The sequence below is a fragment of the Mixophyes fleayi genome, chromosome 2 (genome assembly GCF_038048845.1).
Source record: "Mixophyes fleayi isolate aMixFle1 chromosome 2, aMixFle1.hap1, whole genome shotgun sequence".
Classification (NCBI taxonomy): domain Eukaryota; kingdom Metazoa; phylum Chordata; class Amphibia; order Anura; family Limnodynastidae; genus Mixophyes; species Mixophyes fleayi.
Genome location: NC_134403.1, coordinates 1,943,297 through 1,955,681, shown reverse-complemented (window position 1 = coordinate 1,955,681; position 12,385 = coordinate 1,943,297). Strand labels below are relative to the sequence as shown.

The following is a 12,385-nucleotide window of genomic DNA, read 5'->3' as shown; positions in this document are numbered from 1 at the left end:
TCCGCACGATATTGTGTAGCGGTGTGTACAGTGTTATACACCTGCAGTAATCAGGAATACAACCTGATTCGTCCTGGAGACACTAGTTCTGTCTATCAGTAGGATTGTTTGGACATAAATGGGAGAAACAGGAAAGTTTTAAAAGAAGGTTAGTTACTAATACTACAGATTTGGGGAGTTAATGGTTAATAACACCAGTCCATGACTGGCAATGCTGGGACTTGTAGTTCTACAACAGCATGCAGTGAGTTCTGTAGAGTATCTTGCACAGCGGGGGTGTGCGCTAATGCAGAGTTGTGTGATTCTGGCACTTACGCCAACCTGCACCTGCAGAGGCGGGACGGGGAAGGGGCTAATGTAGGACCAGCACATCAAGGGGAAGGGGTGTTTGTGAAATTGTGCACAGATGCAGACTGGGACACACACCCGAGGAAGATGTAAATAGCAGATGATAATGACTGTTGTCGCCACTAGCGAGCTGCTGTGATTAGTTGTTGGTACCACTGACGCTGATTGGTGCTTTTGTCCTGACTTGTGCAGATATTATGGTGTTATGTGCGTGTGTAAATAATTATTATTTTTTTAATACGAGATGGGGAGCTTTTTCTGCTGTGTTAGAGGTTTATTAAGTTTTATTTATGCCTAATAGCGAATGTGTTTGTTGCAAATTAAATAAAAAAGTGTAAGCGTAAGTGGGGCGTAAGTGTACGTGACGTGTGCCAACCACAAGCTAGGTGCATATGGTGCTGGTGCCAACCGCAAGCTAGGTGCATATGGTGCTGGTGCCAACCGCAAGCTAGGTGCATATGGTGCTGGTGCCAACCGCAAGCTAGGTGAATATAGTGCTGGTGCCAACCGCAAGCTAGGTGCATATGGTGCTGGTGCCAACGGCAAGCTAGGTGCATATAGTGCTGGTGCCAACCGCAAGCTAGGTGCATATGGTGCTGGTGCCAACCGCAAGCTAGGTGCATATAGTGCTGGTGCCAACCGCAAGCTAGGTGCATATAGTGCTGGTGCCAACCACAAGCTAGGTGCATATGGTGCTGGTGCCAACCGCAAGCTAGGTGCATATAGTGCTGGTGCCAACCGCAAGCTAGGTGCATATGGTGCTGGTGCCAACCGCAAGCTAGGTGAATATAGTGCTGGTGCCAACCGCAAGCTAGGTGCATATGGTGCTGGTGCCAACGGCAAGCTAGGTGCATATAGTGTTGGTGCCAACCGCAAGCTAGGTGCATATGGTGCTGGTGCCAACCGCAAGCTAGGTGCATATGGTGCTGGTGCCAACCGCAAGCTAGGTGAATATAGTGCTGGTGCCAACCGCAAGCTAGGTGCATATAGTGCTGGTGCCAACCGCAAGCTAGGTGCATATGGTGCTGGTGCCAACCGCAAGTTAGGTGCATATGGTGCTGGTGCCAACCGCATTGTTGCAGTTTCGCATATGTCCACAGTTGCGGCTTGTTCAGTGAACGCAATTTGTGCTGGTGATTTGGGGTAAAATTGCCACCAAGCCCCTATATATTTGATGCAACTGATATAATGGATACCATACTATTACACAATGAACACATAAGCCTTTGTAGCTCAACTGAAATTCCGCTCATAGTTTAGAAGCAAGAAGGAGAGTGTTCAGCTTCCAGCATAATTTATTTAATTCAAGTTAGGACATGCCTCTATTAAACAGACTCTTTATCCATTGAAGCGGACTGGCGACACATTATTGTCAGGTAAACACAAATCTGTTTTCATGTTGGTCCCTTTCCCTGAAACGGTCACGCAGGACTCTTCTCCCAAGAGTCGTGTTTGAGGTACATTATCTCCGAGGTAATATTATGTACTTTGCTGCCTGTCTGCCGGAGGTCAGAGACCCTGGAGAGGTCTCAGGGCAGTCAGAGTCAGTGACTAAGGTGCAGTTGTAGAATATACAAGTCTGTGCATCTGTTTTTAGTGCTGGACATATCACATGATCTTGGTTAAACACCACGCACATTCCATGTCACATGGGGATGTCATATTCAAAAATAGATCCCCAATACTCGCACCTATGTACCACAAGTATTGTCACCTCCTGAGTGTCATTAGTCTGGTAGGGAGTACAAATGTTGCCTACGTTGGTACAAAGGGTACACAATCTTACTCCCATGCCCACAAGTTCTAGTAACATACAGACAGGGCAATGGTCTTAATCCCGTTGGTGTCATGTGCACACAAGACAATTACGTACGACCTTAGTGACGCTTCCAACAGATGAGAATGGGGGTCTAACCTCCCTCAAATTACTGACACACGACTGTTTTTAATGTAGATGTGATATGGGTCACTGCGTTTGTCCACCTTCTTAGACCTCGTGTATCCGAGTATTAAACTCCCCACAGTCACAGCAAAGAGAAACATCACAAAGACGATGAAGATGTAGGCGTTGTCATCTTTGTTGGGTTTGTCCAGTTTGGCGCTTGTCTCATTGAGCTGTGGATTCGGCTGGTACGGTGGACTGTTTAGTGTCTTGTTTATGGCCTGGAGAACAGTGTTGAGGTTTTCTAGCAGTCTTTCCATTGGTCTGGAGGTCTCCATGCTGATAATCACATTGACAGATGGAGATCACACTTCAATCTTCATAGCTCAGTGGAATCTGGAGACAAAGTAAAGAGTTACTGACAGTTCATAACTTATTTATTTAACACTGACAGATTGTTACAAGTATCCACCTAATATGTGCAAATTTTGTTGCGTGAACAGAGAGGCTTTGGAACACTCCTCTCCTCACCATGCTTGTTCTCAGCACAATCCCCCCTCCCCACTCTCCTCTCTCTGCCATCATGTACATACAGAGAGGGCTCTGGATCAGAGGTCATGTGATCTCTATTTGGGAACAAGCTTGAGTGCTGAAATACAAATACCTTGTAGTGACGGCCTTATTAATATCTCACAGAGAGAGATTTTGCCATATCTACCAACATTTAAAAAAGTAAAGTCAGCACAAAGCCCTTCCCATGATCAACCCAAACACACCCCAGAAAGAGACAGCTGCTTCATGTAGGAAATTTGAGGGCAGCAAATTTAATAATGTCTTTTTTGTTGTTATAGTTACATTAGTGGTTTCCTCTGTGTCGCTGTCCACCAGGGTTGAGAAGTTCAGCAGCAGAATTCCAAGATAGGCAGAGATGAGGGTCTCACCTCACCTTGTGTCCTGGCCCCCAACCCGCTTCCTTCCCTGGTCTGCCAGCCACAGTGCTCCTTTATCACTGGCTGCAGGAGGAAGTGCAGGGTGACACCAGTTATCTGCTCTTCCTCCTGCATTAGTGTAAGATTCCGTAGTACCTATACTCTGACTGTGACTAGGTCCCACCTAGTAATTATGTGTCTGTGTGGTACCATCTAGTATTGAAGCCCCTAGAGCAGCCTGAGGGGCCCTACAGCACCTCTAGATATATTGAGAAATTCATTGGAAGAGCTTTTCTCAAATATTACCACAGTTGTTAACAGACACAAATATTTTCACATCAATACACCAGGGAGTAAATGTATGAAGCTCCGGGTTCTTCAACACCCGCGAGTTCGGCGTCTTCGGCGCTTAAATTTAAAGCGGCGCTGCCTTGTAAAGGGAAGTTTCCCTTTACAAGGCAGCGCCGCTTTAAAGTTAAGTGCCGAAGACGCCGAACTCGCGGGTGTTAAAGGACCCGGAGCTTCATACATTTACCCCCAGTTGTTCTTCAGAATAATTGCACAATTACATTAGGAATTAACTTTACAACAATAAAAATATGTCACACTGCAAATAAATGGGTAAATGTGGCGTCTTCTCCGCTAACCTCAAATCTCCATGGCCCGAGGATAAGAAGAGAACAAAGAGGCCTGTCACTGAGCTGATTGTGTCTGTGAGAACGTGATCAGTCTTCACATAGTCTAGTATTGTATTTCTACACTTCAGGGAACCTCTTCATCAAACAGTCTTCTCAGGAGAAGACTGTGCCCATGTTAGGAGGTGCTCTCACTAACGGGCACCGAACAACCAGGAGAGGAGGAGAGGAGGAGCCTCATGCAGTATTATACGAGAGACTCAGAGAGAATGACACCAGATGTAGGAGGCCTGCAGTACACCATATTACACCAGATGTAGGAGGCCTGCAGTACACCATATTACACCAGATGTAGGAGGCCTGCAGTACACCATATTACACCAGATGTTGGAGACTTGCAGTACACCATATTACACCAGATGTAGGAGCCATATTACACCAGATGTAGGAGGCCTGCAGTACACCATATTACACCAGATGTAGGAGGCCTGCAGTACACCATATTACACCAGATGTAGGAGGCCTGCAGTACACCATATTACACCAGATGTAGGAGGCCTGCAGTACACCATATTACACCAGATGTAGGAGGCCTGCAGTACACCATATTACACCAGATGTAGGAGGCCTGCAGTACACCATATTACACCAGATGTAGGAGGCCTGCAGTACACCATATTACACCAGATGTAGGAGGCCTGCAGTACACCATATTACACCAGATGTAGGAGGCCTGCAGTACACCATATTACACCAGATGTAGGAGGCCTGCAGTACACCATATTACACCAGATGTAGGAGGCCTGCAGTACACCATATTACACCAGATGTAGGAGGCCTGCAGTACACCATATTACACATGATAGAATCAAGGAAGGATTCTAAAAGTGTAATGCAAGGAAAACGGGGAGATACTAAGGGCTAGATTTACTAACACTTCTAAAAAGGTAAAGTGAAGATGTTGCCCATGGCAACCAATCAGATTCTAGAGTGTGCTATATAAATGATAGCTAGAATCTGATTGGTTAGCTATGGGCATGTAATATCATCCATACATACTGAATGAGATCATGGCTGGTAATTACACACAACATGTAGAAGAAGAGAAGTAGCACTGTGCATCAGACCAGATATACTGAACATAACCAGAAAGTGGTGATTTCGCTCTGTATGAGAAGTGTTACGTTACTGCTATCCAAATATACACAGCTGGATATAAGTCCCATTTGTAAGCGCAAAAAGCACCTTGTAGAACGCCATATGCACAGCAGAATAAATAACGTCTCAGTCTGCTATCATGACAGTGAGATCCCCGTTATTGCCGGCTCTGGGCATGTGGGTTTTGCCAAGGCCGGGTTCTATATAAGGAGAAGAGGATGCCAAGGATACCCATATAGAGGTAGGTAAGAAATAAAGAGGGTAAAAGTGGGATGTCTAAGGGTGTTTTATTTACATTTTCCCTAGTGCATTACAGGACCCAGGGGCCCTGGGTGTCAGTGCATGCTGGAACTTGTGGTTCACCAAATGCCAGTATAGTACTACAAGCATCAGCATGCCCAAACACTTAATGGTGGCCTAGGCTGGAACCTGTAATGCACATGGACAAAATGGTTTATTAAACCCATTGTTTTACAATGATCCCACAGCTCCAGGGGTGTGGGAATGCGTGGGGCACGAAATAGCGAAATTGAAAATTGCGACAAAACGTAGAGTGACATTAAAATGGCGATTCTTGTAATCCCGACAAGTACAGAATAAAGACTTACTGAGATAGATACAGACAACATTTCTGGCAACTCACTATAAACGCTGATTAGAAGAATCAACATTTTAATGTCGTTTTAAGTGTTGTTACAATGTGTCATAGTCTCAATAATTACAACCAAGTGGCTGGTTAAACACAGGGGGCTGCTCCTAGCGAAACAAGTCCTGTGTTGACGTCCTAGGGTTGGTTTGGCATTATGGCAAGGGGACCCCACGCTCTGGGTGTCCCTGGTATAGTGCCACCAGCCCTGACTGGCATAGCATAGAGTTGTTAATGGTCAATTCGGGAGGACCCAATGATTTTTGTCACCCTGATTTTGGCAGTACCAGCCTAGGCTGGCAGCACTAGGGCTGGTGAAGCATTTTTAGGGGGACACAACATACTATTATTTTTTTTAATGTTTTATTCAACAGCCTTACGGCCCAGCATAGGATATGCTTAAGGAGCTTATCTTATAATTCACAACTATCAGACAGAACACAGTCCTGTGCACTTGGTCAGGTTCAGGGCTCAGGGCCATTGTTAGGGGCTGGCTGGCTGGTTTTAGCCCAGGGGTTCAGTAACATATAAGGATCATTATCCCAGTGACCCAGCTCAAGGTAGCCCACTATGTGCCCGACCAGGTAAGTAGATGCCCCATTGCTCACAATGAGAGTCACACAAGAAGTCTGTCTCTGCGATCATTTCTCTTCCTGTACAAGTTTGTCACATGGAGCAGTGAGTGAAGCCCCTGATCTCCCTCTCTCCAGCCCTACGTCACTGGAGGACAGTAACAGGACGTACATTCAGTTTTACTAAAGTATATTAAAGGGCAGCTTTGTTACCCAGTATTTGTGGTTCCAGATATCCAGGCACGAGTGAGAAGTAGTCTAAGGGTGGTAACCCACCTAGTTACCCCAGGTCAGGGTAAGACACACATGCACCAAAAATATACATGTGCACCAAAAAAGACTTTGGACCTCATTTAGAGTCGGAAGCAAAGTGCGTTTTAGGCACATCCAACAAAAAAACACTATCACGCATGTGCAGAAAGCACCAAATCCGCCTGCATCTTGGACGCAATTAACACTTGTGACAGCTTGCGACTCACTACGAGAGAATGGGAGGAACGCGGAATTGTGAAGGCGTGACCCTGTAAATACATCCTAGTCGCAGTGAGGCGCAGACGCAACACACGTCAAAACAGGGCTAAGGCTGTGCGGCAGGAATTAGGTGGCGCAAGCGTTAGCTAGATGCAGGAACTGCTCGCAGCTCCATAGGGTATTAAGAGTGGGATGCAACTGGGGTTGCTTGCCCCTTGTAATACCCTACCAAGCTACGGCACACTCCCACTCCTACACTTCTTACACGGACTTTGCGTCCGACTCTAAATGAGGTCCTTTGTGTCCTGCTGATCTGTGTCCCCTGATGTCTGCAGAGGAGGAACAGGTAGGTGTAGAACTACAGTTTATGTCACTGGGACACCATTAGATGAGGACACATCTGCAGACACACATGTAGAAAGCTGCATCAATATACAATGATGATCGTCAGCTGCTTCTGATTGGTTGATTAGGTGCTGACTCCTCCAGCTGATATATTATATTATATCTACCCGTCTTCTATTTATATTACTTGTTATTTCCATTTAAGCTGCAGGATTGGATTTATAAAGGGGAAAACAACAGATGTTTGTATTTAATTTCTATTTTGTATTTGTGTTTGTATTCAATTACATTTTATATGGAGCAAGTGATATTTGCTTTTATTAATGATACTATTTAGACAATATTCATTCTTGTGTATAATCCACTTCATTATATTAGTATTATTTTATGTACTATAGTGTAGTGCACTTTACACTACTAACACTGTGAAGGCACAGGTCTCCGCTCCCTCTCCACTACCTATATGCTACCTCTCTGCTATCCCACCGCTACCTATATGCTATCTCTCTGCTTCCTCTCCACTACCTCTCCGCTATCTCTCAGCTACTTCTACCCTATCTCTCCACTATCTCTGTGTTACTTCTCCTCTGTCTGTACACTATCTCTCTCCACTCTCTCTCTGCTACCTCTCTGGGCAGCACGGTGCCTCAGTGGTTAGCACTTCTGCCTCACAGCACTGGGGTCATGAGTTCAATTCCTAACCATGGCCTTATCTGTGAGGAGTTTGTATGTTCTCCCCGTGTTTGCCTGGGTTTCCCTGGCGTGCTCCGGTTTCCTCCCACACTCCAAAAACATACTGGTAGGTTAATTGGCTGCTATTAAATTGCCCTTAGTCTCTCTCGGTCTGTCTCTGTGTGTGTATGTTAGGGGATTAGACTGTAAGCTCCAATGAGGACTGATGTGAATGAGTTCTCTGTACAGCGCTGTGGAATTAGTGGCGCTATAAAAATAAATTGATGATGATGATGATGCTACCTCTCTGCTATTTATATGCTTTCTCTCAGCTATCTATACGCTACATCTCCTCTATCTCCCCGCTACCTCTACACTATCATGGGAAGAAACTATCACACGTTCTCCAGGAGCAAATACTACTGTTACTGAGTTCGACTGCACATAAATGCGCTTTTATTAGTGTGCACTTTATGCCTACGTACGTTCTGGATGACAATGCGTCCGCCTCAAAATGAGCCCAGGGTGTAAATGTATCAAGCTGCGATTTTGAAAATCCAGCAATTTTCTTGGGAGAGTTGAAACTCACTGATGTATGAAGCTGAGATTTCATGTAAAATCGCCAGAGATGTGTTTCTGTCACAATCGCTATTTAAAAAATGACCAACTATTATGAAGATCTGAGTAAACATCGCAGCTTAATACATCTGCAGATTTGGGGACTAAAATCGCGAATTATCACCCACGATTTGCCATGATTTTTAATCGATGAAAAAATCGGAGCTGGATACATTTTCCCGGGAGTTTGGAAACAGAAAACCAGGACAATGATATGATCTGACATTTGTTGTTTCTAAACAGGAAACAACCACTGTAATGTAGGATTACAGCATCAGGAATCTGATATGTAACAAGTTATGATACAAAATGACAGATTCTCAGTGAGAAGAATGTGAATGTCCTGGACAATTCCTCACACAAGGACTCTGTAATTAATATGTCCTCATTCGTGAGACCAGAAACAATTCAGGTTGTATTTCTCCGTCAGTTGTGTGCGTCAGCTGCAGTAACAATGTGACTTCATATGTAATAGTTCCCATGTTCACATGTAGCAGTTATGTCGTACTCCGGCCGGTCTGATCATAGTGGCATTTTCACTTATTCCCTCTGGCAATACCCAGGATTGTATCAATTTACTGGAGTGGAAACATCTTTAATGCTAGTTATATAATCCATTCCAGGTTATTACAGCTGAAAAATAGGTAGGAAAAGCAGGAGCAGAAGACATTGTGAAATATTTGTGGGTGATATGAGTGGTGTTACGTGAACCATGGTATTGTTACTTCCGCTGTTACAGACCCCAAACCCACAAATACTCTGATGATCTGCCCTGTGCTGTACAGTAACAGTTACTGGGCGATATTACCCGTTACATCAGGGTTAGATAACACTTTATTCTGATAACCCGACCGCCTTGCTCAGTGAGTTAGAGACCACAGAACATTGTACAGACATAGGCTCAACTCTCAGTAATATGATTAAAGTTATTCAGGTAATTTGTGATCACTTAACAAGAAAAACAACATTGGTCTGAATTCCATTAGTTTCCTGTCTATTTTATCAAATCACTTTTATTCATTCATTTTTCCTGCTGCAAATCCCAGTCTGTTCTAGCAGTGTATACTATACAGCGCAGTTATATCCTGCAGTATCACCTATAATATAGCCTCCGCTGCTGGGGGATGGCGAGAAAACAAGGGGCGTATTCAATTGTCAGCGTTAACGCTGCAAAACGAGCGCTCGAAAAATATTACCGTTTATACGGTAATATTGCGCGCGAAAACCGTTAATACGGTAGTTTACCCGCGGAATTTCAGCTCGCTGCTCGGGGAGCTGCGAGCTGAAATTCCGCAACTAATTACCGTATTAACGGTAAGATTTTTCGAGCGCTCGTTTTGCAGCGTTAACGCTGACAATTGAATACGCCCCTAAATGTCATAAACTGTTGGCATTATTTGTTCAGGCAGTATGGGGTTAAAATAATATATAACTGAGTATGAGATGATTTGTAATATATACCAATCTGTGCTTGTCAATGTATACATGGAACAGAGTCATGTTATACATAATCTGCAGACTATCACTATGTATCTGTCAGGGGGTAGATGGAACAGAGCAATGTTCTGCAGATCTCTAGAGAGGTCAGTAATGTAATAATCTGCAGAATATATCACTATGTATCTGTCAGGGGGTAGATGGAACAGAGCAATGTTCTGCAGATCTCTAGAGAGGTCAGTAATGTAATAATCTGCAGTATATATCACTGTGTATCTGTCAGGGGGTAGATGGGACAGAGCAATGTTCTGCAGATCTGTAGAGAGGTCAGTAATGTAATAATCTGCAGAATATATCACTATGTATCTGTCAGGGGGTAGATGGAACAGAGCAATGTTCTGCAGATCTCTAGAGAGGTCAGTAATGTAATAATCTGCAGAATATATCACTATGTATCTGTCAGGGGGTAGATGGAACAGAGCAATGTTCTGCAGATCTCTAGAGAGGTCAGTAATGTAATAATCTGCAGAATATATCACTATGTATCTGTCAGGGGGTAGATGGGACAGAGCAATGTTCTGCAGATCTCTAGAGAGGTCAGTAATGTAATAATCTGCAGAATATATCACTATGTATCTGTCAGGGGGTAGATGTGACAGAGCAATGTTCTGCAGATGTCTAGAGAGGTCAGTAATGTAATAATCTGCAGAATATATCACTATGTATCTGTCAGGGGGTAGATGGGAGAGAGCAATGTTCTGCAGATGTCTAGAGAGGTCAGTAATGTAAGAATCTGCAGAATATATCACTATGTATCTGTCAGGGGGTAGATGGAACAGAGCAATGTTCTGCAGATCTCTAGAGAGGTCAGTAATGTAATAATCTGCAGAATATATCACTATGTATCTGTCAGGGGGTAGATGGGACAGAGCAATGTTCTGCAGATCTCTAGAGAGGTCAGTAATGTAATAATCTGCAGAATATATCACTATGTATCTGTCAGGGGGAGATGGAACAGAGCAATGTTCTGCAGATCTCTAGAGAGGTCAGTGGTCAGTAAAGTACTGAAAAGCAAATTATCCATAAAAATGGTTAATTGCAACCCATGGAATCATTTCCAGTCCTATCACTGTCATCAGACCAGGCTTTTAGGTTCTTTCAGAATAACTGAGTGAAGAAATATTTGCTGAGGACGGCAGTTTGTAATCTAATCCCACCTGTACATTACAAGTGCTTCAAGGCAGCATTACATGAGATTTGTATTTTTGATTATTCGTTATGTATATATCACTCAAACTCTCTGTACAACCTCATGGGGCGAGGGGATCAGACATTCGATTGTGATTGACAGCTATAGTGCTTTAATAAAATATATTTAATGAAACAATCTACAGTCACATTCCCTTCTTAAAGTTGATATTTGTGTATTGCTCAGATTAAACTTTAATGCATTTCAACATTTCAGTAAAGTTATAAGAACTTGTGTATTCCTTAACATACTGCTTTGTAACAGATAAAACTTTATTATAGGAATCTTAAATATCTGACAACCATCCAATCCGGCTTCTATAGCTGGTAAATGACTGATAAAAATACAGTGATTACAATACAGAAAAACATATTTTGGGGGCAGCTGTGAGAATATTTGTTGCAGGTCTGGAAGAAGTTGAGGTTGATAGTGGTGATATTACTGTCTATGAGAAACCGTATTTCATGTACTCTGGAAATTAACAATAGAAGCGAACAACTGGCTGACAATCCGTCTATGACATCTTGTAAGAGGCAAATTGTGTCGTAAAACATAAATTCACAGATCTGTCATTTCCAGTATCTGCCGCATACTTTTACTACCAACTTTTATTAGAAGTAAACTGTAGGATTGGATCCTGTATCATTATACAAATATGGTACAAATATGAATTATTTCATGAAGAAAAAAGATTTCCATAGTGAATCATCAGTTTGTGTAAATGACATCACATAGCTTACATGTAGAGAACATGCTGACCCTAATGCCCTGTGCAGGATGGAACTTGTAGTTCCACATCAGCCAAAAGCAAAGGGCAGCCTGCTGCTGACCTCTGTATCTTACCTTCATACATTGTCATCCTGGGGAACTGTGTCTCCAGTCCGTGGATGCAGTGAGGGTCCCTGAGGGTCCTTGATGCAGAGATGATGGGGGTGGCCCTGAGGGGAGGTCTGCTCACATCCCCAAGTGTCAGCCCTGTCTCTGGTGACATGAAGTGTGAAGACTCAGACAGAGGACTCCTCTCACTTTTCATTCAGTTACTTTTCTTGCTGCTCCTCCTTTGGCTCTTGTGGCTGCTCCTCCTCTGTCTGTCTTATTCTGCTGAGAAATGTTATGAGGTGATTGAGACATTCTCTCTCTCTCTTTCTCTGCCCACCCTCTCTCTCGCCCCTCACCCACACCCCTTTATTTCCCACCCTCTATCTCCCTGCCCTATCTCTCACCCTCTCTCTCTCTCTCTATATCTCCCATCCTCTCTATTTCTCTCTCCCATTCTCTCCCCACCCTCTCTCCCTCACTAACCCACCATGTCTCTCTCTCTCTCTCTCTCTCCCTCCCTTTTTCTCCCTCTCTCCTTCTCTCTCTCTTACTCTCTCTCTGCCTCTCTCCCTCCACCCTCTCTCCCCCCTCACCCCCTCTCTTT

At 43.9% G+C, this 12,385-nt stretch overlaps 1 protein-coding gene across 1 annotated transcript; it reads right to left on the bottom strand.

Annotated features, from left to right (window-relative positions):
• Positions 1-1,625: 1,625 nt before the first annotated feature.
• Positions 1,626-12,102, bottom strand: KCNE3 (potassium voltage-gated channel subfamily E regulatory subunit 3). Its single transcript, XM_075198324.1, has 2 exons — positions 11,806-12,102; positions 1,626-2,626 (listed from the first exon to the last, which is right to left on the bottom strand). Exon 2 carries the CDS (start codon positions 2,566-2,568, stop codon positions 2,269-2,271), a length of 300 nt encoding a protein of 99 aa, XP_075054425.1. The 5' UTR covers positions 2,569-2,626; positions 11,806-12,102; the 3' UTR covers positions 1,626-2,268.
• Positions 12,103-12,385: the final 283 nt, after the last annotated feature.

Excerpts from the sequence above, each read along its gene's own strand:
- KCNE3 (XM_075198324.1), bottom strand. The coding sequence starts at position 2,568 with ATGGAGACCTCCAGACCAATGGAAAGACTGCTAGAAAACCTCAACACT.